This window comes from Thermobia domestica, chromosome 10 (assembly GCF_964235325.1).
Source record: "Thermobia domestica chromosome 10, izTheDome1.hap1.1, whole genome shotgun sequence".
NCBI lineage: Eukaryota > Metazoa > Arthropoda > Insecta > Zygentoma > Lepismatidae > Thermobia > Thermobia domestica.
The window spans coordinates 137,440,924-137,461,806 of NC_137463.1; the positions used below are offsets into that span (position 1 = coordinate 137,440,924).

The 20,883-nt window shown below is 35.3% G+C and overlaps 1 protein-coding gene across 1 annotated transcript in view; it reads left to right on the forward strand.

Annotated features, from left to right (window-relative positions):
• Positions 1–20,883, forward strand: part of LOC145662734 (uncharacterized) — a gene marked incomplete in the record, with an annotated part of 1,843,005 nt that overhangs the window by 852,088 nt on the left and 970,034 nt on the right. Inside the window, 1 exon segment of the mRNA XM_081728599.1 lies at positions 18,903–19,037. Within this exon segment, the coding sequence (XP_081584725.1) occupies positions 18,903–19,037 (135 nt within the window).

The following is a 20,883-nucleotide window of genomic DNA, read 5'->3' on the forward strand; positions in this document are numbered from 1 at the left end:
TTGCCTCTATGGTAGATAAATGAAATGCAAAAAAAAAAAAAAAAAATATATATATATATTTTTGTTTACATCTGGCGGTAGCGCAACGACCCTAAACTTTAAGAAAATATACGATTTTAACACCTTTTTCACTACATGGAGAAAATTCAAATAACTTGAATAACAAGTAATTATAGGCATATTTAAAATAGAAAAAAATCATAGAAAAGATAAATTAATAGAACAGGAATACATTTTGCAATTTATTAGTAGCGTATTACACTTATAAAACACTTTAACAAAACACAAATTTCCATTGAAACAAACATTTTTTCTGATTGTGTAAAACTTTAGTTCTCACCACGGCATGGCGCGTCCTCAGGTTGCGGATCGAGGAGAAGTTCTCTAGATATAGAGGTTAGCTGCGAATATATTGAATAAGCAGTCGCGAACAGCAGACTACTGTAGGAGGGGTCCTCCAGCTTGGGGGTTTGGGTAAGGCTAACAACCTCATCCTGTAAAAAAAGGCACTTGTTCAGAAATATTCACAAAAGCCTCGGACAAGAGCTGATAACTTGGCACGACCTCAGCAAAAGAAAATGGACATGAGATTTGGAACATGGAATATTAGGAGTCTTTATAGGGCAGGCGTGTTAAAAATCCGTAACGAGAGAGTTAGAGAAATACAGGATGCGCGTAGTAGGAGCTCAGGAATTTAGGTGGAATGGAAATGGATCTGTAAATTCCGGAAATTTTATATTCTTTTACGGGGAAGGAAATAAAAATCACCAGTTAGGAACAGGGTTTTTAGTTCATAAACGTATATTACCAGCAATTAAACGGGTTGAATTTGTTACTGACAGACTTTCTTTTATTACACATAAAAGTGTGGTGGTTTACATGCCCCAACTGAAGATAAGGATGACGATATAAAAGACAGTTTTTACGAAGAAGTGGAACGGATATTTGACCAACTCCCGCGATACCATATGAAAATTCTATTAGGGGATTTCAATGCAAGGTAGGACGAGAGGATATTTTCAAACGATTATAGGGAACGAAAGTCTGCATAAGGAAAGTAATGACAACGGTGTTAGACTCGTGAACTTTGCAACATCCAAAAACCTGATCGTGAAGAGTACAAAATTCCCACATGACGCCGTTCATAAATACACTTGGACATCACCAGACTGGAAAACACATAATCAAATTGATCACGTTTTAGTAGATAGAAGAAGGCAATCTAGCATAATTCATGTCCGGCCGTTTAGAGGGGCTGATTGTGACACTGACGACCACCTGGTAGCAGCGATAATACGAGAGAGGTTATCGTTGAATAAAGGTAATATTCATTGTCCGAAAACGGAGAGATTCAATTTAAAGAAATTAGAAGAGAGCCAGATAAGAGAGAAATACCAGATTGAAGTTTCGAATAGATCCTCGGCTTTAGAAGATTCGGAGTGCACTAGTGTTGAGGATTCCTGGATTGAAATTAGTGATAGCATTAAACTTTCAGCAAAAGAAAAATTGGGGCACGCGGAAATACGTAGGAACAAACCATGGTTCGACCCGGAATGCATAAAACTAGCAGAGAAGAGAAAACAGGCAAAATTACGCTGTCTACAAAATCCGAAGGAAATGACTACAAAATTTCGCAGATATCAGGCGGGAAACTTCCAAAACTTTTAGAACAAAGAAACGCGATATTTGAAAGCTAAAATTAAGGAACTTGAAGATAATAGTAAAAATAAAAACATACGGGATATGTATAAGGGAATCAACGAATTTAAGAAAGGCTATCAGATACACAAACTCATTCTTCTTATCTGGAACAAGGAAGAATTGCCACAAGAGTGGAGAGAATCAATCATTGTTCCAATTCACAAGAAAGGCGACAAAACTGACTGTAATAATTATCGAGGCATTTCCTTTCTGTCAACATCCTATAAAATATTTTCAAATATTCTATTAGCAAGACTGACTCCATACGCAGATGAAATTATTGGAGATTATCAGTGCGGATTTAGACGGAATCGATCAACTATCGACCAAATATTTACCATTCGCCAAATACTCGAAAAGAAGTGGGAGTACAATACCCCGGTACATCAACTATTTATTGATTCTAGGAAGGCGTACGACTCGGTTAGGAGAGAAACATTATACAACGTTCTTACAGAACTTGGAATACCGAGAAAGCTAATTAGATTAATTAATTTATGTTTAAATGAATCCCAAAGTAAAGTCGGGGTAGGAAAATTTTTGTCCACGAGTTTTCACGTCGAAAATGGCCTGAAACAAGGAGATGCGTTGTCGCCATTATTATTTAACTTCGTTCTGGAATACGCTATAAGGAAAATCAAAGATAGCAACCAGGGTCTACAGTTAAACGGTATTCACCAGGTTATGGCATATGCTGATGATGTAAATTTAATAGGGGATGATAGGAGAACAATAGAAAGAAATGCAGAGATCTTATTAAACGCTTACTGGGACATGGGTTTAGAAGTAAATGCAGAGAAAACTAAATACATGGAAGTGCGTCGGGACCGTAATACAGCAAATTTTGGATGCGTTAAAATATTAAATAATACTTTTGATAAAGTGGATAGTTTCAAATATCTAGGATCAATATTAACAGAGGAAAATCATATTCACGGAGAAATTAAATGTCGACTAAAAGCAGGGAATTTGTGTTACTATTCGGTTCAAAATATCTCGTCGTCGCGAATTCTGTCGAGGAATTTGAAGCTTAAAATATACAAAACGATAATCATGCCTGTTGTTCTGTATGGTTGCGAAACATGGTCACTTACTCTGAGGGAAGAACATAGACTGAAAGTATTTGAGAACAAGATCCTGAGACGAATATTCGGATCCAAGAGGAACGGGAATGGGGAATGGCGGAAACTTCATAACGAGGAACTACATAATTTATATGGCTTACCCAACATTGTTAGGGTCGTCAAGTCTAGGAGACTTAGGTAGGCGGGTTATGTAGCTAGAATGGAAGAAAGTAGAAACACTTTCAAAGTCTTGACTGGAAGACCAATCGGAAAACGACCATTAGGAAGACCTAGGCGCAGATGGGAGGACAATATTAAGATGGATCTCGCAGAGATAGGAATACAAAGTAGAAACTGGATGCAGTTAGCTAAGGATAGAAGTCAGTGGAGAGCTTTTGTGAACGCGGCATTGAACCTCCGGGTTCCATAGGCCATAGAGTTAGTTAGTTACAGTCTTTTACTTGTCTTTAGGTTCTTTTGGTAGTTTATAAAATGATTTGCTTGAAAAACTTGGCATTGAAGATCTTGACAAAAGTGTAGTTGAAACCGACGACATTTTGTGACGCCTCAGTTACCAGCTTCACGCATTGTTCTAATGCTTGGGTGTGACATGGGAATTCGTCAAAGCTCCACTCAGCCGCTGTTTAATCAGATTGGACCCTAGACCAAATCTCATGATCGGTAAATCTCCACAGCAAAGGCTGAGGTGGAACTGTAACAGTGTTCTAGTGGATCATTTTGGGTGTAGTCTGTAGCTAGGAAATTGATCTTAGGTAGTCAGAAATCCTTATTGACTTCCTCTTAGGAGTTAAGTTTCTAGCCTTTATAATTTTTCTGAATCCTAACTCTCTTATATGATCCCTTGCATCTACTATCGTACTTAAAAATAAGTTTTCCGAATGAGCAAAAAAAAAAAAAAAAAAAAAAAGTGTTTCTCTCAATTACTGGGCCAATGACTTTTAGCAAGTTTCCGAGCAGAAATCTTGACAATTCTATAACTTCAAATACGTGTTTTGGTCCATCTGTGAAGTACTTACGTTTTTATACATGAAACCATACTGGCATATAAGACTTTAGGATAAAATAAATTAAGTTCTTGTGTTCATCTGTTGGGTTTACGATTCTTAAATACAATCGGAGAACTCTGTTCGCCGTAGTTAACCACCTTGAATGGAAAAGTGGGCCAGGTTCACGAAGAGCTAACTCTTAAGGGCAGCTTCCTGATTTTATAGCGGAACTTATGTCCAGCAGGTACTGTTGATCTTTACTTAAAATTTTTTGGTCAATTTCTGGAATCTCACACTCAAAATTTAGCACTGGTAGTTTCTCACATTTACTGAGCTGTGTGCTAATCGGACCAGTAAATGATTTTGGTCCAGTTGTTACACCATCTAAATGTAAAAACAAATGCCGGAATGGCAATTCATTCAAGTGTAAGAGGCACTCCCCTCACTGTAGTGGCCTTTCAATTTGTTTTTCAATTTGGCAAATAACTCCCGTTTTCCACCCTGTATTGACAAATGTTCCATCACATCCAATTACGTCGAGTTCACGAAATGAAAATCCAGCTTCAGTCAAAGAAGAAAGAATGCTATTGGCAATGTTTTTAGCAGACCCAGAAGAGGATGAAAGATAACCAACGAACACAAAATTGGGTTCTTGTAAAATTGAGTAATGTTCCTCTTTTATAGTTCTTCGAAACTGCTTTGAGTTTACTTTCTTAAATCACAAGAGTGTCATCCTTCCTTCCATCAAAATATATACATTGAAGTGAGTTATGCTTGTCCTTATTCTGCATTTGGAGTTCTGAGAGCTTAACACTTTTTCTGCTCTAAGTTAATTTTTTTGAATAACATGGATGCGGTCATCATCAGTTACGACACCAAAATCTTGCAACACACTTGAAACGATAGCTGTCGTTGCTTTGTCTGATACTAGAAAACAATCACTAATCAGAGCAGTATTTTTCAATTTAATATGCATCTGCCATGGTGGCTTAAATTCTTTGAAATCTTCATCGTTGCTATCTTCTATCTCCTTAGACGTATCACTGCCTACCTCATTTGATAGGAGAGTTTCTGTAGCCGTATATTTTGAACAAGATGGCTGTGATAACAAATTAACATTGGACTGAGTTCTTTCATGTTCAACCAACTTTCTTTCATGTCTTTGGATAATCTCTTTTGTTTCCTTTACGTCTACAATTCCAATTTTACCTATGCAAACTTTCTTTGGGAGTACAAGATAATAGGCACAGGACACTCACAGACCTCACTATCAGTGACTTTTTGGCAATTGCAGTCTAATGTTATGTTGCACTTACGTGCAGACATCAAAGAGTAACAAAGATTTTCTTCCCATGTGGTTCGGATTCCACGTTAATCAGTAGGTCCATGTCTCATATATCCTCGCTGCTGAAAAGGGACGTTAAACTCAAAATCAACTCAACTAAAAGATTTTCTTTTGAAATCTTCAACACTCTTTTTTGAATTTTTCCTTTTCCTTATTCCACTTAAAGGACTTCGTAAGATTACGATAACTGACATTGTATGCATTTATTAACTGAACAATGCTGTAAGGAATTACTGCGTATTGAAGCTTTATCAAACACAGATTTAACTTACCGTGCCACAATATTTGAAACTTGAAAAAAAAAAATAACTGACCTGTTGTTTGTTTGACTGCTAAGATCTTTATGAAAAAAAAACTGCTAAGTTGTAATCTTTATGAAAAAAAAAAAAAAACACTTAAGATCGTCTTCATAAGTTGGAAGCTAATTCAATGATAACTCTTTTGGGTTGTGAAATAATGGGCAGTTAAACTGGCTACGAGTAATTTACTTGGAAACAGCCATGGCACAGTGATTAATATAATCAAATCACTAAACAGTTTGGAGGTTTCAATTAGTCGTATATTTCCATATGTCAATTTCTGTAAAAAAAAAAAAAAAAAAAAAAAAAAAAGTGTTTTTATAAGTGTAATACGCTACAAATAAATTGTAAAATGTATTCCTTTTCTATTTATATCTTTTCTATAATTTTCTCTATTGAAATATGCCTATAGCTACTTGTTGTAGAAGTTATTTGAATTTTCTCCATGTATTGAAAAAGTTATGAAAATCTATATTTTCTTAAAATTTAGGGTCAGTGCGCTACCGCCAGACGTAAACAAAAAAATATATTTCTTTTGCATTTCATTTATCTACCATAGAGGCAAGTTTTCCGCAGTATAGCGTTTCAAAGAAAAAATATTTTTTCGGTCCACCTTAATGTATACATAGTAGTTTTTAATTTAACAAGAAAGAATGAATATTTTATAAGCAAAATTAGCCCTTTGGGGATCTCATGGTACAATTTGTACCATACGGGGTGTTTCATGGTACATCGCGTTATAACTCTCCTATTTGAGCTTTTTCGTCCTTTTTTTTTTTTTTTTTTTTTTTGTTTGTTTGTTTGTTTTTCAAGTCTAGAGGCATTGCAGAAGACATTACGGATGGTTTCACACCTTCCTGTGTCGAGACATAGGAGGTGATGACGTCATAAGTCTAAAATTTATATTTTCGTGTAATACTTTTTGGGGGGGTTTATGTAAAGTATTTTTGGCGGGCTTATTTTTGCACGTAGAAGATTGAAATTTTGCACAAACATGCAGTCCGCCGAGTAGTATTTACCAGATTTTTTCTTCAAATTTCTGCGTTAAAACAGAGGGGATCCAGAGGGTCAAAAAATTGAAAAAAGGGATATTTTTACCCAAAAATCCCGTTTTTCCTCATTTTCCCGCCTTAGATACATGATGGAGACAAGTGAATGGTACCGCCTGAAACGCAGTTCTATTCTGAAGAGAATGATGTGCGACACATGGCCCTAGAGTAATTAGGGAAGTGTCAGGGAATTTTTATCAAAATATGCTTCTGTATAGGGGAATTTTGGACATTTTCGGTACTACTTTTGTGCTGGCTTATTTTTGCACCTAGAAGATTGAAATTGTCACAAACATTCAGTCCACCGAGTAGTATTTACCAGATTTTTTCAGATTTCTGCGTTAAAACAGGGGGGTACAGAGGGGCTAAACGTTGAAAAAGGGAATTTTTTATCAAAAATCCCTTTCACGAGATTTTCCCGCCTTAGATACATAATGGGGACAAGTGAATGGTACCGCCTGAAAGGCAGTTCTATTCTGAAGAGAATGATGGGCGAAACATGACCCTAGGGTAATTAGGGATGTCTCAGGGAATGTTTAAAAATTTCCCTCTGTATACAGGAATATGGGACATTGTCGGTATATTTTTTTTGGCGGGCTTACTTTTGCACCTGGAAAATTGGAATTGTGCATAAACATTCAGCCCACCGAGTAGTATTTAGCAGATTTTTTTCAGATCTCTGCGTTAAAACAGGGGGGTCCAGGGGGGCTAAAAGTTAAAAAGAGGATATTTAGACCCAAAAAATCCCGTTTTTCCTCATTTTCCCGCCTTAGATACATGATGGAGACACGTGAGTCATACCGCCTGAAAGACAGTTCTATTCTGAAGAGAATGATGGGCGAAACGTGACCCTAGGGTAATTAGGGATGTCTCAGGAAATTTTTTTACCTGAGATCATGGTGTTTTACGGTAATTTGGGGCAATGTGGGAATTCCTGATAAAATTTCTCCCGCCCTTGGTATTCAAGATAGAAACTTGAAATTTGGCACACACATTCAGTATACCAAGTACTATTTATCAGATTTTTTTTTAGATGGCTACGTCCACACAGGGTCGCTCCAGGGGGGCCCAAAATGCGAGAAAAAATTTCCCTCCAAAAATTTCCCTTTGACATCATTTTTCCCGCTCCTGGTATATGGTATGAGCATGCAAATGGTATCATCTGAAAGCCAGCTCAATTCGGAAGAGAATGAGGTATGAACCATGACCCTAGGTTAAATAGTGAAGATGCAGTAGCTGCTTGACTGAAAGTCTAAAAAATAGCCCAAAAACCCCGGATCTCTTAAGGGTTAGACGAAAAGTATCTATTATTATTATTATTATTATTATTATTATTATTATTATTATTATTATTATTATTATTATTATTATTATTATTATTATTATTATTATTATTATTATTATTATTATTCAACAAATATTTACATCGAGGAAAATATGCAATGTGTATTAATGGAATATTCCCAAATATTTTGAAGTGCAGTTCATATTTTGTTCTGTCTGCGATTTGCGACGGGGATGAGGGGAATTTTCTCCTCACTAGCTGTTTTCATTTCCTGCATATTTGAAGGTTGAGGGAGAGAGGAAGTAAGTACATTCTTACAGTTAACTGTCAAATTTCTTGGATAAGCGTTTGTTAATTGCATCTCTCACTTTAAAGTAAGAATCGTCATCCACAATAAAAAGTTCGTATTTACTGTAACTTCCTCATTGTCATTAATAACTCAGTTTTCTTAACATATCTCTTCTTTCTGCTTTCCTTAACAAAGCAGTGTAGTAATGAATAATTATTTATGATTTTTGAGAAGAAATAAAGCAAAATAAGAAAATTATAAGCAAAAGCTTTGATTGTTAAGAAACTTGTCTGTCACATAATTACGCAAAGAATAATCTGAGGAAAATTTAAAGGAAAATGACTCCACACAGTGCACTGGTATTAGGAACAATCACAAATACGTAAAATTGAAAGAACAGAAAATAAGGTATTTTTCAGATAAACAAATAATGTATTTTTGAGATGAACATACAATTCACATTTTACGGAAAGTTCCAATATGGGAAATCAATCAATATCTTCAGTTGAAATTACTGAAAAAGACAGAAAATCACTATTTAAAACTCCAATGTAAACCTACGCTTGGGGCGATTCTATTAGCTACGTATATCATAACGCACTCTCCTGAGTTGCCTCTGTACTCAAGCTTGTTTAATAATGCTGTTGAAGTTCCAGACGGCGGCGGTTCGAGCCTGAGTGCAGTATTTTTTTCAATATAAGGATGGCTTTTTTAAAAATATAAAGTTCTGTTTTGAAGTGCTTGAAAAAACAAAATCAGATGAACTGTCACGTTTCAAAGCTAAGCCGTATTTATCGCCATGTCCATTAAATTAAACGAAAACGTTAAAAGAAGGAACGTTAACATTCTTACAATCAGAACAGATTTCAATTCCCGGCGGGAGTTAGCGTACGCGCTTTTGGCGTGGGAGACCGAGGTTCGATTCCCGGTGGAATCTCATGTGGTTCGGATTCCATGTTAATCAGTAGGTCCACATCTTATATAGCCTAACTGCCGACCGGGATGTTAAACTCAAAATCATCATCATCATTACCGGAGGGAGTTCACGTGGTTCGGTTTTTACATTAATCAATACGTCCACGTCTCATATAGTCTTGCTGTTGAAAGGGACGTTAAACTCCAAATCAACTCAACTCATTAAGAACAGAGTTCTGAGTTAAATACCAAGTTGAAACCATAGTCCAAAATGAAAATTATTTATGATCCTGATATATATAAAGAGAGAGAGAGAGAGACAGACAGACAGAGAGAATGAATATGGTTGTATTTTTCATAGGGCCGCGGTGGCTTACTGGTAGAGCGTTCACTTCTGGTAAAGGGGTGCTTGGTTCGATCCCAGCTTGCACAAAGTGAGATTTGTGGTGGAGAAACAACGAGAGCGTGGGTTTTCTCAGGGTTCTTCCATTTCCTCCCACTATCTTCGTTCCACAATTTTTATTCATTCATCATCACCGTCTCCTTTACTGTACCTAGCCAACATAAGCATGGGACGTCAAACTTAAAGATTTAGTTTAATTTCATTGGAAAAGTTAGTATAATTCATAATTTGCACCTTTATAAAGCAACTTGAACAATATATAGATGCATAATGCTTAAAAATTAATTAAATCGCTATTTCAGTAATCTGCAATATAATAATAATAATGATAATAAAACGGTTGGGTGGCGGAAAGAGTAAACCGAAACAAATCAAATTATGCGTAGATAAGCTAACAGCACAAGATGTGCTAACCATGTGCCATTTAGGTGTCCCAGCTACTTTTAGGTACCCGACACTTGCCACATATGATATTCATGTGCTAAGTATGTACCTCAGCTACCTATAGTCTTAGCTACGTGTTACACCTAATTGATATTTGCAACTATGTATAGTGCCGGAGACAAGTCATTGTTTAGGTACTGGCGACTGCTTTGAAACAAATGCGAGTATGAGAGTTTCCTGTGGAGAAGAAACAAACTTGTGAACAAAAGGTTTAAGAACAACTCAAGTTATTAATATAAACTTGGCCGAAAATTGTTCACTTATATCATCATAAGAGAAATACGAAAGACGTTTTGAAACGAGCAAATATAACATACAACTTTGCAAGCGGAGGCAAAAAACCTAAAGTAACGAGACTAAAGACGAATCAGTTACCGCGTAGTGATCGTAGTTCAGTGGTCAAGGCGATCGACCAATAATCTGGAGGTTAGTTGTTCGAATGCGCAGTGGGCAATATCTTTTACTTTAGAATTTTTGATGGCGATTGATCACCAATGATACATGTTTTATTATCTTCAGATATTTAAATACTCGGATGTTTCAATACTTGAACTATCAAATTTTCAGGAATAATTATAATAATTATAATAAACTAATAATAATTATTATTATCTCGTAAAAGATTAAAACTTAGGAACTTATTATCGCTTAGGTCATACCATCACAAGAAGAAGCGTTACATTTAACAAGAATATTTCGGTTTTGTTTAGTGTTTCCTACGAAAAGAGGAATTTCTTGTCTCGTTTCTAAAACAAACAAAATAACATAAGAATTTAACATTTTATATTCGAGACGGGACAAAGCTAACTCAAATTATCGTCTCGCTTTGGAGATGAGAATTAAGACGAGACGAAAAGTATCGTAAATATTTCTCCTCTTGTCTCGATTTTCGAAATAGTGTATGTTCATTCTTTAAATAACAATTGCTCTGTAGACTGAATATTATAGGATTTTTGTTACTTTGTATTTCAGAGCTCATTGAATTATGGTCTGTGTAGGTATTTTTGTAGGAAAGGTTTTATAATTTCCTCTGCATATCCTAAAAGTTAGGTTATTATATGCCTTACTGTTGAGTGATATTCAGTTATTTTTATTACAGTTATTTTCCTTAAAACATACAGTAGAATACTTTCTACATGGAACTTTAGTGAAACGCTTTTGTTTAAAATTTGGGTAGTTGCAAAGGTGTGTCTTGAAGGTACGGAACCCACTTGCCCGAAATCCTTACTTTTATGTAAGTTTTCCCAAATTTTAGGGCAACTTTAAATCTTTTAATACCATTATTATTATTATTATTATTATTATTATTATTATTATTATTATTATTATTATTATTATTATTATTATTTATCGAAGTGCTGTGAATTTAATGGTTCACCCTGTTCCACCCAGCTCCTGCCTAGTGTGGATTGTGCTGGAGAAACACCGTGTGTATAGGTTTTCTCCGGGTTCCGCTTCCTCCCACTTTCCTTATTCCAATGTTTCTTTCATTCTCATCATCTACGTCTTCTGTGGCTTAGTCGGCATAACCATTACTTAAAAACAAATTTTCGTAGGGCTTTTGTGAGTTCAGTAGCCCTAGTTTTGACATGAAATTGGCCTGGAAACATTCTGTTTAACATTTAGCTAGTTGTTGTAGGAACGCATACAGAGGGTATGTCCTAATGGTCCTGACACTTCTCTCCAATCCCGACAATTTTGTAACTTTTGCCTAACACTAGGGACGATTTTACAGATTTTTATACAATCTGTCCTCATACGGAATTTGTCTTTTATATTATTATTATTATTATTATTATTATTATTATTATTATTATTATTATTATTATTATTATTATTATTATTATTACTGAATATTTGAGAGTTCATTATTACTTCCTAATAAAATGCAAATGCGCATACTGAAGTTTAGAAAAATGATGGTTAGGTCCAAGGTCTTGAGTTCGATTCCCGCGCAAGGCAACCTCTTTATTTATTTCCCCAAATATTAATTTTATACATTTTAGCTTCAATTACTACTTTATTCAAGTTACATGAATACAAATTTCGATAATTGTTTTGCAAACTAGCTCTATGAAGTGGTACTTAGTAATAGGGTTATTATGATTAGAGGTCATAGGGTTATTTACAACAAAAACAAACCATTTTTGTTGCAATTTGTATTTTGTTGCAAATTAATAAATTATGGATAAATACATTATTCTTATCGAAGTTAAAATGTATGAACTTATTATTTGAGTACAAAAAAGTACATAGAAAATTGTTACTTTGCTCGTTAATTGATATTAGGATCTCTGATTCCGCACACCAATACGCTAACCGTATGACCACAGAGCACGGGCCTACCAACCCACAGTTTCATAATGTTTTTGTTCCCCTCCTTTGCTTATGTAAGTGCTTATTCACGTGTTGTTCATAGCCCCTCCCCGAAACAAAATCCTAAATACGCCACTGTATACTGATATCATTAGATATGTTATGGTTACCAAAGTCATTAGGTAAAAATGTTGTTTGCGTTTCGTGTGGACAGTGGACAGTGTGCGACTGACAAGGGGTATAAGGGGAAATCCCCTTTGGTCAGAGATGGAGTGGGTCAGTGGGAGCAGTGGGTCAAGTTTTCTAAGTGGGTCAGTGGGTTGTGAGTCAACATCATGTGACCCACTGTGACCCATCACCCACCGTGACACACTGCGACCCACCAACCACCGTGACCCACTGCAACCCACCTCCACCATGACCCACTGCGACCCACCGACTCTGCTCACTGCGTTGTAGACAACATCTTCTGGAGACTGGTAAATTTGTCTGCGTTTCACATTCAAGACCTTCTTTTCCCTTTCTTTTCCATTTGTTTCTGTTTACCTGAGTTAAGTATATCTAAGTGAAAAAAAGAACTTCAGGCACTTTTGGATAGTGATATTTGTAATTGTAATAATAGCAATAGGACATATACTACTACTTGGCTTTCGAGACACACACCCTGTGAGTTTTAGAGGAGCTAACCACTGGAAAATATACATTTTTGAATCACTGTAATATATAGATTATTATATACAAAATTGAATGTATCTATGTGTGCCTGATAATCACGGCTAAATTGCAAAGTCAAATGAAATGATTTTTGGTATATAATTAGGCGTTAATTCAAACTGGGATGTTATATTGCTTTTATTATAATACATATCCTAAGAATGTAGTGAGGATGCGAATGTTTGCGAAAAAAAAAAAAAGTATCTCGCAAGCCGTTAAACTTGCGGAGCTGAAATTCAGTATATTAACTCTTTATTTAAAATAAACAGAATATGTCCTAACATTTTTGTAAAATTCTCCTTTATGGGGGGGGTGGCACTTTCTGTATAGGGAAAATTGGTAATGAGTTGGTTTGTAAAAATGATCGTAAACGATCTATATTAATTAAGAAAAATGCAGAAACAAAAAATAAAGTGCTTCGCTTCATATATCCGTTGCTTTCTACTATAAGAATTGAAGCAGCTTATTATGTGGAGCGGTTAAAGCACAGGGCAAACAACCCATAAAGTTGTGAGAAAAATAGACAAAATTTGTATTGTAAGCTTAATTATACGGAAATTTTAAGTTTGGATTGTACGCATAACTAGATGGAAACTTTTACACTTTTTTCCTTTACCTTGGCCTACTTACCCTGATTTGGGAGTTTCAAATTTCATCCTTTTTTCCACTGAAAAGTATCGGTAATTCAACAAGGAAGTAATTATACTATGATAATTTAATTGAAATTCATCGTAATTTGGCCCATGACAATTCGGCCCAGTGTGGTAATTGAAGGGGAACAAGGGGGAAATTCCCAGGCACCTCTGAACAGTTCCCCGGAACCTCGTTCCCTTTTGCTTTCTAGGGAAGGAGAGAACTTGGTAATGGCATGAAACCTTCATGTGGAATTACAAAAATTTTGAGAAAACTTAATTTTAAATTTTCATCCTTCAGTAAATTACCCTTATTTTTATGTGTCGGATTATATAGAATGCAAAACAATCGAATGTCGTGCATCTAAATGCGTGACAAACCGAGAGACGAACAGATGGACAACCATCGAAAAATCATTCTTTAGATAGTATCTGGGGGCGTGAAACTTAAATTCAATGAAATCTCGAATTTGATTTTTATCACTATCGCCACAATTTCTTTCTTCTCTTGAATGTGAAAACGAATAGTCCTACACCGACACGTAAGGTAATAATTTGTAATCCCCAAAATTTAATGAGTTACGTTTAATGTGTTGTCATGTTAGGAAAAAAGCTTATGCTTGTTTATTATATCATTTTCATATCAGTTTTTCACGCTACTGTAGGCCTATAATGTAGAAGAATGGTATGATTATCGTTCATATTCCCACTATGTTTCTGAACCTTTCGAGTTCGAGATCTGTAAAATATAGTTTTGTTCTGAGAAAGTACTCTTTATTTTTTATACAGACTTATGATTGAATTTCTTGCACTTGTGGATATGAAAGAAAGAGAAAGTCAATACTTTAAGAAGAATAAAAGCAAGTACACACACACACAAACACACAATCAAGAACGATAATTTGACATCAGCTTTTTCCTTTCTTTGTTCCTTTTTTTTCATGACAACAGGCTATTCTACTTCATTCACTCCAACGTCATGTTTGGTGCTAAGACTGGAAAGACTACAGGTCTCGTATGTTCTTTTTTCTGTTTCTGACTCACACAAACTCGAAGTGAGTTAATCTATGAGCAAGAACGGGGAGCGGAGGAGTAAGCATGCAACAGCATAAACTGAAAACAACCGCTGTTACCAATAGTATTCTAATCGTGAATAAATACTTTGATTAAAGGATACTATCAATAAGGTTTTATTCCCTATTATATTGATTCGGTTCTTATTAACGTGAAAATGATACACTTCCTATAATGTTTTGTAAAAAAAAAAGAGATGGAACTCGATCTAGTGTCAAAATAGTATAAGAACTATTAGTCTATCGCTCTACCCACTTAACCGTGGAGACTCCTTTATGTTTACTCTCTTTTTCTTAACAATTAATACTCATACCCAAGGGGCGTATCACTTCCAACCTCAAAATAAGAGTTTTCGTGTTCGTTTCTATATTTTAGTACGACATCTTGGCTATAGAAGCTAATTTATATTTGGCAGACAATCTAGACATTAGGTTTAAACCAATAAATTTAATATTTTACTCCACTTTCCAGTTCCTTCCTCCGGCTCATTCACTGCCTATTTTCAATTTCCCTTCGCAATCGTGCTCTGCTACTGCAAAAATCCCTCGAAAGCATGATTGTCTGTATACACACAGCCAAGCATAATTTTGTTTTTTGCTTATATTTTTATAATTTTATTATATTTTTTGGAAATATCTCTTTAGATGGATTGCTTTCTATTATCTCCACAGCATGTGGGTATGCAGAAGGGAGGGAGCGGTCCTGCCCAAAATTAAAATCCTAAAGCCGCCCCTGATTTTGAATACGCACCTGCGTATTCTATAAGTCATTACTCGGAACTTTGTATATCAATTGTTAATAACAAATCATATAGGCCTAAATAATAAGTTATTTTTTAAGTAATAAGGAAAAACTTGTTGTAACTCTTATTGAAACCTCGGATTGCGAGCGTAGCTTGATAGAAAATACTCACCAAATGTACTATTAAATAATAGTATAATTAAATAATAATTAATTGTTTGCAACCCGAGAAATATATTGATTTAATAGGGCGCCTCGTCGTTTACTCTTTTCCAACACTTTTTCCTTCTGCTTGAACGTTGGGCGCGCTCTTGCTATCACTGCCCGAAACAACGGTTCCGCTTTTCCCCCCGTAGCTACGGCTCTGAAAATTGGACGCGCGAAGAACTAATCGCCACCGCTTACGGTAAAGAGTACGTAAATAGTGACCACTCACCGTGAGACTGTTACACTGCTATTTTTTTTCCTGTGATCATGTTTCTACAAAAGAGCTTTAGACAAACTGTCAAAGTGCATTATAAGTGAAAATAAGGGCTTTTTACCTAATTGATTCTGCCATCTATAGCCGTACACAGTTAGTACCACTATATTTAAACATTCCGAGTACCGGTATCGAGAAAAAGGAGATCAATTTCCAGAATTATTTAAGTGCCTGTATGCTTATCCATACCTATTTGAAACATGGAGGTTAGGAGGAATACGTGACGTATTTAATATCTACGTTACTTTTACGTTCTATCTAAATCCAGCAAATCTAATAGGTTCTATTTGTGCACAGATTTACTGGTTTAATTCCTAACCTAAAGTCTTTCCAAAATACAATAAATGTTTTTTTTTTTTAATTTGGCAATAAGTTAACAATTTTCCTCACAAAATTACGGTCCTTTGCACTCGTATGTGTCTATAACGTTTTTTAAGTTTTCGTTTGAGGAGTCATAGTGTATCCCAAAATTTTATGGTATTGTTTTAGACGTCCATAACTGTAGCTTATCTAATTTAGGAACTAATGTTATTGGATGGAAAAGAGAAAAGTGGGACATTGTCCCCGAAGAAGAAGAAAAATTAGTAGTCATTCCTTCAAACAAAATTAATACGAGGTAGGGATTAGAAAAGTTGGACGCCGTAGGTATCAGAGGGAAGACCAGGATCTCGGACGGACATAGCTTCGATAGTATACTTTTATAGCCAGTTATATATTGCAGAAATGATGTAGATGGCATTGTTAAAAATTGTAAATTACTACAATTTAAAAATGTAAATTAAATTTTGCGTGTATGCTATAGTTAACGATTTTTCGCTTTTATTACATTTACCCTTCTGCTTTAGGTTAAAGTTACCTAATTACTAAGTGAGGATCATGGAAAGCATTTCCGTATGAAAATGTTCCGAATATATTAAGGATAATTAAAATAATAAAGTAAATACAAAGTGACGCTCGATTGAGTATATACTGGCAATCGTGCTTTTGAGGTACTTTTATAGTAGCAAAGAGAAATTCACAAATTTCCACTAAAGAAGCTGGGTGCGGGGCGGAAGGGATGGAGTAAAATTGTGAATTTATTGGTTTCAACCTAGAGTCTAGATTCTCTATTAAACATTTATCTATTAGTATATGTAATCAAGATTTCGTACGCAATTATAGAAACAAACAGAAACCATTCTCTTTAGCCTCTTAGCGAGTGCTACGGCTAGAAATAATGTATGTATGATGTGATAAAAAGTAAATGTATGATAAGTAAGCTCTTTAAAAGAAGTCTCCTGCATGAGTGAACTACGAACTCCTAAAGGATTTTGAAACTGGGTAGAATCCCATTTCCTTTCCTTTTTTCCTTTTCCTCATTTCGTTAGAATAGATTGATGCCTGTAGGATTTTCGTATACATACAAACTGAAACAACATGATAATAAAGTAACTATTAGTAAGTTTTCCCTTCAATTTACATTTCGACTGAAAAGCAGGATGCATGCTGTATCTTCTTCCTTTTATCTGAATTCGAGGTGGATCTGTCTGCTGTGCAACAAAGAGGTGGGAGGATCAAGTATACATGACCTGTTGGTGATAATGCTCTGCTTCTAGGTCGATACTTAAAAGGAAAATTAGCAACAGAAAAGCTTTCTTATTATTTTGTTTCACTTTATATGAATATGAAGATCTTACAAATGTAAAACTATTGTAAAAGAAGTGCAAAAAAGAAAGAAAAAAGTAAGGAAGAATGAGGAATAGGATACGATCAGTGTCAAAATGCTCAGCAAATTTGTATCTTTCAGTCTACTTATTTTCTACTGGGGCTTCAGTGAGAGAATTTTCTACATTTTACTGTACATTGAAGTTCTCCAGCCGTAGCACATCACTTCGATGCTCAATAAGGGTAGTTTTCTGTTTGTGTTTATATTTCTATACTAAAGTTTGCATCCAGTAGTTAATACATGTTCAACAAATAATCTAAAGACCAGATTTAATCCAGAAAAGCACCGTTTTACTATTTTCCTCCCTTTTCATCTGTTCCTTACCCAGCTCCTTTAAGGAAATTTCTCTCGAAACTACAATTGCTAGGATATACTCAATTGAGCTAAATTTTGTATCTTGCTTATATTTCATTATCTTTTACTATGTTTTTGATCATATCTTCATAAATGGAATGCTTTCAGTTATCGTCATTTGTTAACTTATCAACTTTAGTCAAAGACGGGAAGAGAAATGTACTTCATGTGCATAGATATACATCAATAAAATGAGTAAGAAGTTTGTCGTAAGTGTTATACAATTACTCAAATATATTTTAGTATTACTTTTTGACTTTCGTAATGTGGTATTTTGAAAAATAAAAATAGGAAGTTAGAAGCACAAGTAACAAGTCGGTCGGGACTATTAAGATATGTGATTTTTGTTTGGAACAGAAGTACTCTCAAGTTATGTACAGCATAAAAGAAATAGTATGTTTAGAAGTAAACAATTGTTATTTCGTCAGTTATTTTGTTCTGAATCTTTGTAATATTACCTCGTTTTCTTCATTAAATATACTGTAATCATATGAATCTGCGTATATTATTAATTTACATGGCTAAGTTCACTCCCATAAGTTATTTAACGTTATTGTTTACTATCGTTATTACTAAGGCTAAACAAACTGAGTTCTGCATATTTTTCAATAATAATTCCTGATAATTATTTTACAGTATTGATTTTACTTACGTGGTTGCTGCTGAAGTGCAGGATGCTAAGCAGGCCCATATCCAGGGGGTTCTAGGGGGCCGGGCCCCCCTAAAGTTTTCACTGTAGGCTTGCAAATGAACTATAATATGGCGATGAACAATACTATGATTGGATCGGGCCCCCAACTTCTACCGGCCCCCCTTCATTTTTGGGGTGGGTACCGGCCTGATGCGATATATCAGAGGAACTAACCATTACGTAATGTGAGTCCGGAAACTTTCTAACCCATAAGATAGCTAAGATTCTGCACTTAGTTTGTGGTATCATTAGTAAATATAATACTTGCCTCTTTTGTTTATAAAAATAATTTAAAAAATGTTACGATGTGTTGTCCGAATACTATATAACTTTTTATTATTATTGTCGTTTGTGATGTAATGTTATAATAGTAACATTCTTTCTAACTTGAAGATTCAACTGGGGATTTCACGGTGTGCAGCAATGGAAGAGGACCTTGTGATCATGTTTGTGAAGAAATCGATGAAAAAATTGTATGCTCTTGTTACCACGGCTATAAACTCAACCCTGATGGTAAAACATGTGAAGGTAAGCTTTCCTAATATTCCTTCCATTATTATGTTAATTAATTAAAGCTTTAAAGGAATACATTTCCAAAACATATAGTCATTTGAAGGTGAAATTGATTTTTTAATCTTAATGTTTCACGATAATGCTCTTTAGATTAAAGGAGATCCATTTGATGGAATGAATTCACTTGGAAGTAATATGGGCTATGTGTTGATCTTACGTTTCTTCCTTGTGTCACAGTGATCTCATGAAAGAGAAGTTCTATTATAAATTGAGTTCGAAAATAATAATCAAGCATATATCAACTCTTACCTCAAGTAGAAAATGATTCTGCTAACACCTACATAAGAAGGCTCTAGAACAGATTATGATGCATATCGTCTGTCTGTGTACTTGAGTGTTTATACCCCCCCCCCAAAAAAAAAAAGTTTAAGTATTGCACATATCTTCCGTAAGTTTCAGGTAGCATTGAAATAAACGTAGGCATTTATTATCCGTCCCTTAGATACCTTTCTTGCAAACCTAGGAATTATAAGAGAAAGTTACAAGTGACAATAAAGAACTTAAAGAAAAGAATGGACTCAATCAAAATGTCCTTGAACAAAAGTGTAGCATACATTAATTCGATGCCTTACCTACACAAACACTATAATCTTTTAATAATTTATGAATTCGCGTCAGGTACTCTTGTGGTAACACAGAACACCTATATTTTTCCAAGTATATTCTCACAACAGTAAGTGGTATATTTTACTACTTACGCTTCAAATAAGATTTTAAGCAAACATAGAGGATACAGGGTTATTTGATTTAATTCCGCTTCAGATGAGATTTAGAATACATCTTCAAAGATGTATGAAAGAGTAGCTTTTTGAAACAAGTGTACATGATGCATGTCCACATGAGCAAGCGTATTTTAAACTATTTCCTGCATTAAATCTATAAAATTGGTGAGAAGATGCAGTTCGGGTCAGAGAGCTCTACGATAAAAGATTGCAGATCGAAATACCTTCTCGCCAATTGCGTAATCAGAACATTTCTGCGATAGAAACGTAATAACTACATCTCGACTACGTGCCTGAAAGTAAATCTCGGTTTTCTAAGACACAATATCAGATAAATTTCTCATTGTAGAATGTGTAGAAAATGGAGGGACAATAAAGTTATTTACAATGTGTGTTAGAGACCGTGAAGCGCGTCAATTACACGCTGGTAACAGGAACTGTTGTTAAGTTATAGAATTGAGTTCAGAAGCATCTAAGTAAGGAATTTACAGCCTGATATAATAATTAGGAATCAGGCTAAAAGAAAATAAGCCCTACCTCCACTTTATTGGGAAAATAGAAAAGGTAGCAGAGATGAATTATACCTGGTGTCCAAAAAGATAGCATAATCCTAGTCCACATCCAAAGAGATAGCATAATCCTAGTCCACATGGACCAAACATACCTGACTGGTCCCAGGCATCCAAAACGTAGACACCTGCGTGAAAAAAGTGTGTATGGGAAGAAGAAAAGACACAAGACACCTTTATTTGATAAAACTCACCATAGTTAAAACGATCCAATTTGTGTGTCACGAAGACAAATGAGTTTGTGGTGGATCAAAAGCATTAGTAAGGCGTGTTGTCACCCCGCGTGGCTACACAGGCTGCACAACGTCGTTCCATGCTTCCGATTACTTCGTTGATGAGGTCCATCGGTATCCTTGGGCACTCCGCCCAAAGGGCAGTACACAGGTCCGTTATCGTTCGTGGTGGGGACTGTCGAGCTGCAATCCGCCTTTCCAATGCATATTAGACATATTCTATTGGATTCATGTCTGGGGACCGTGCAGGCTGTGGCATGCGTCGAATATCTTCATC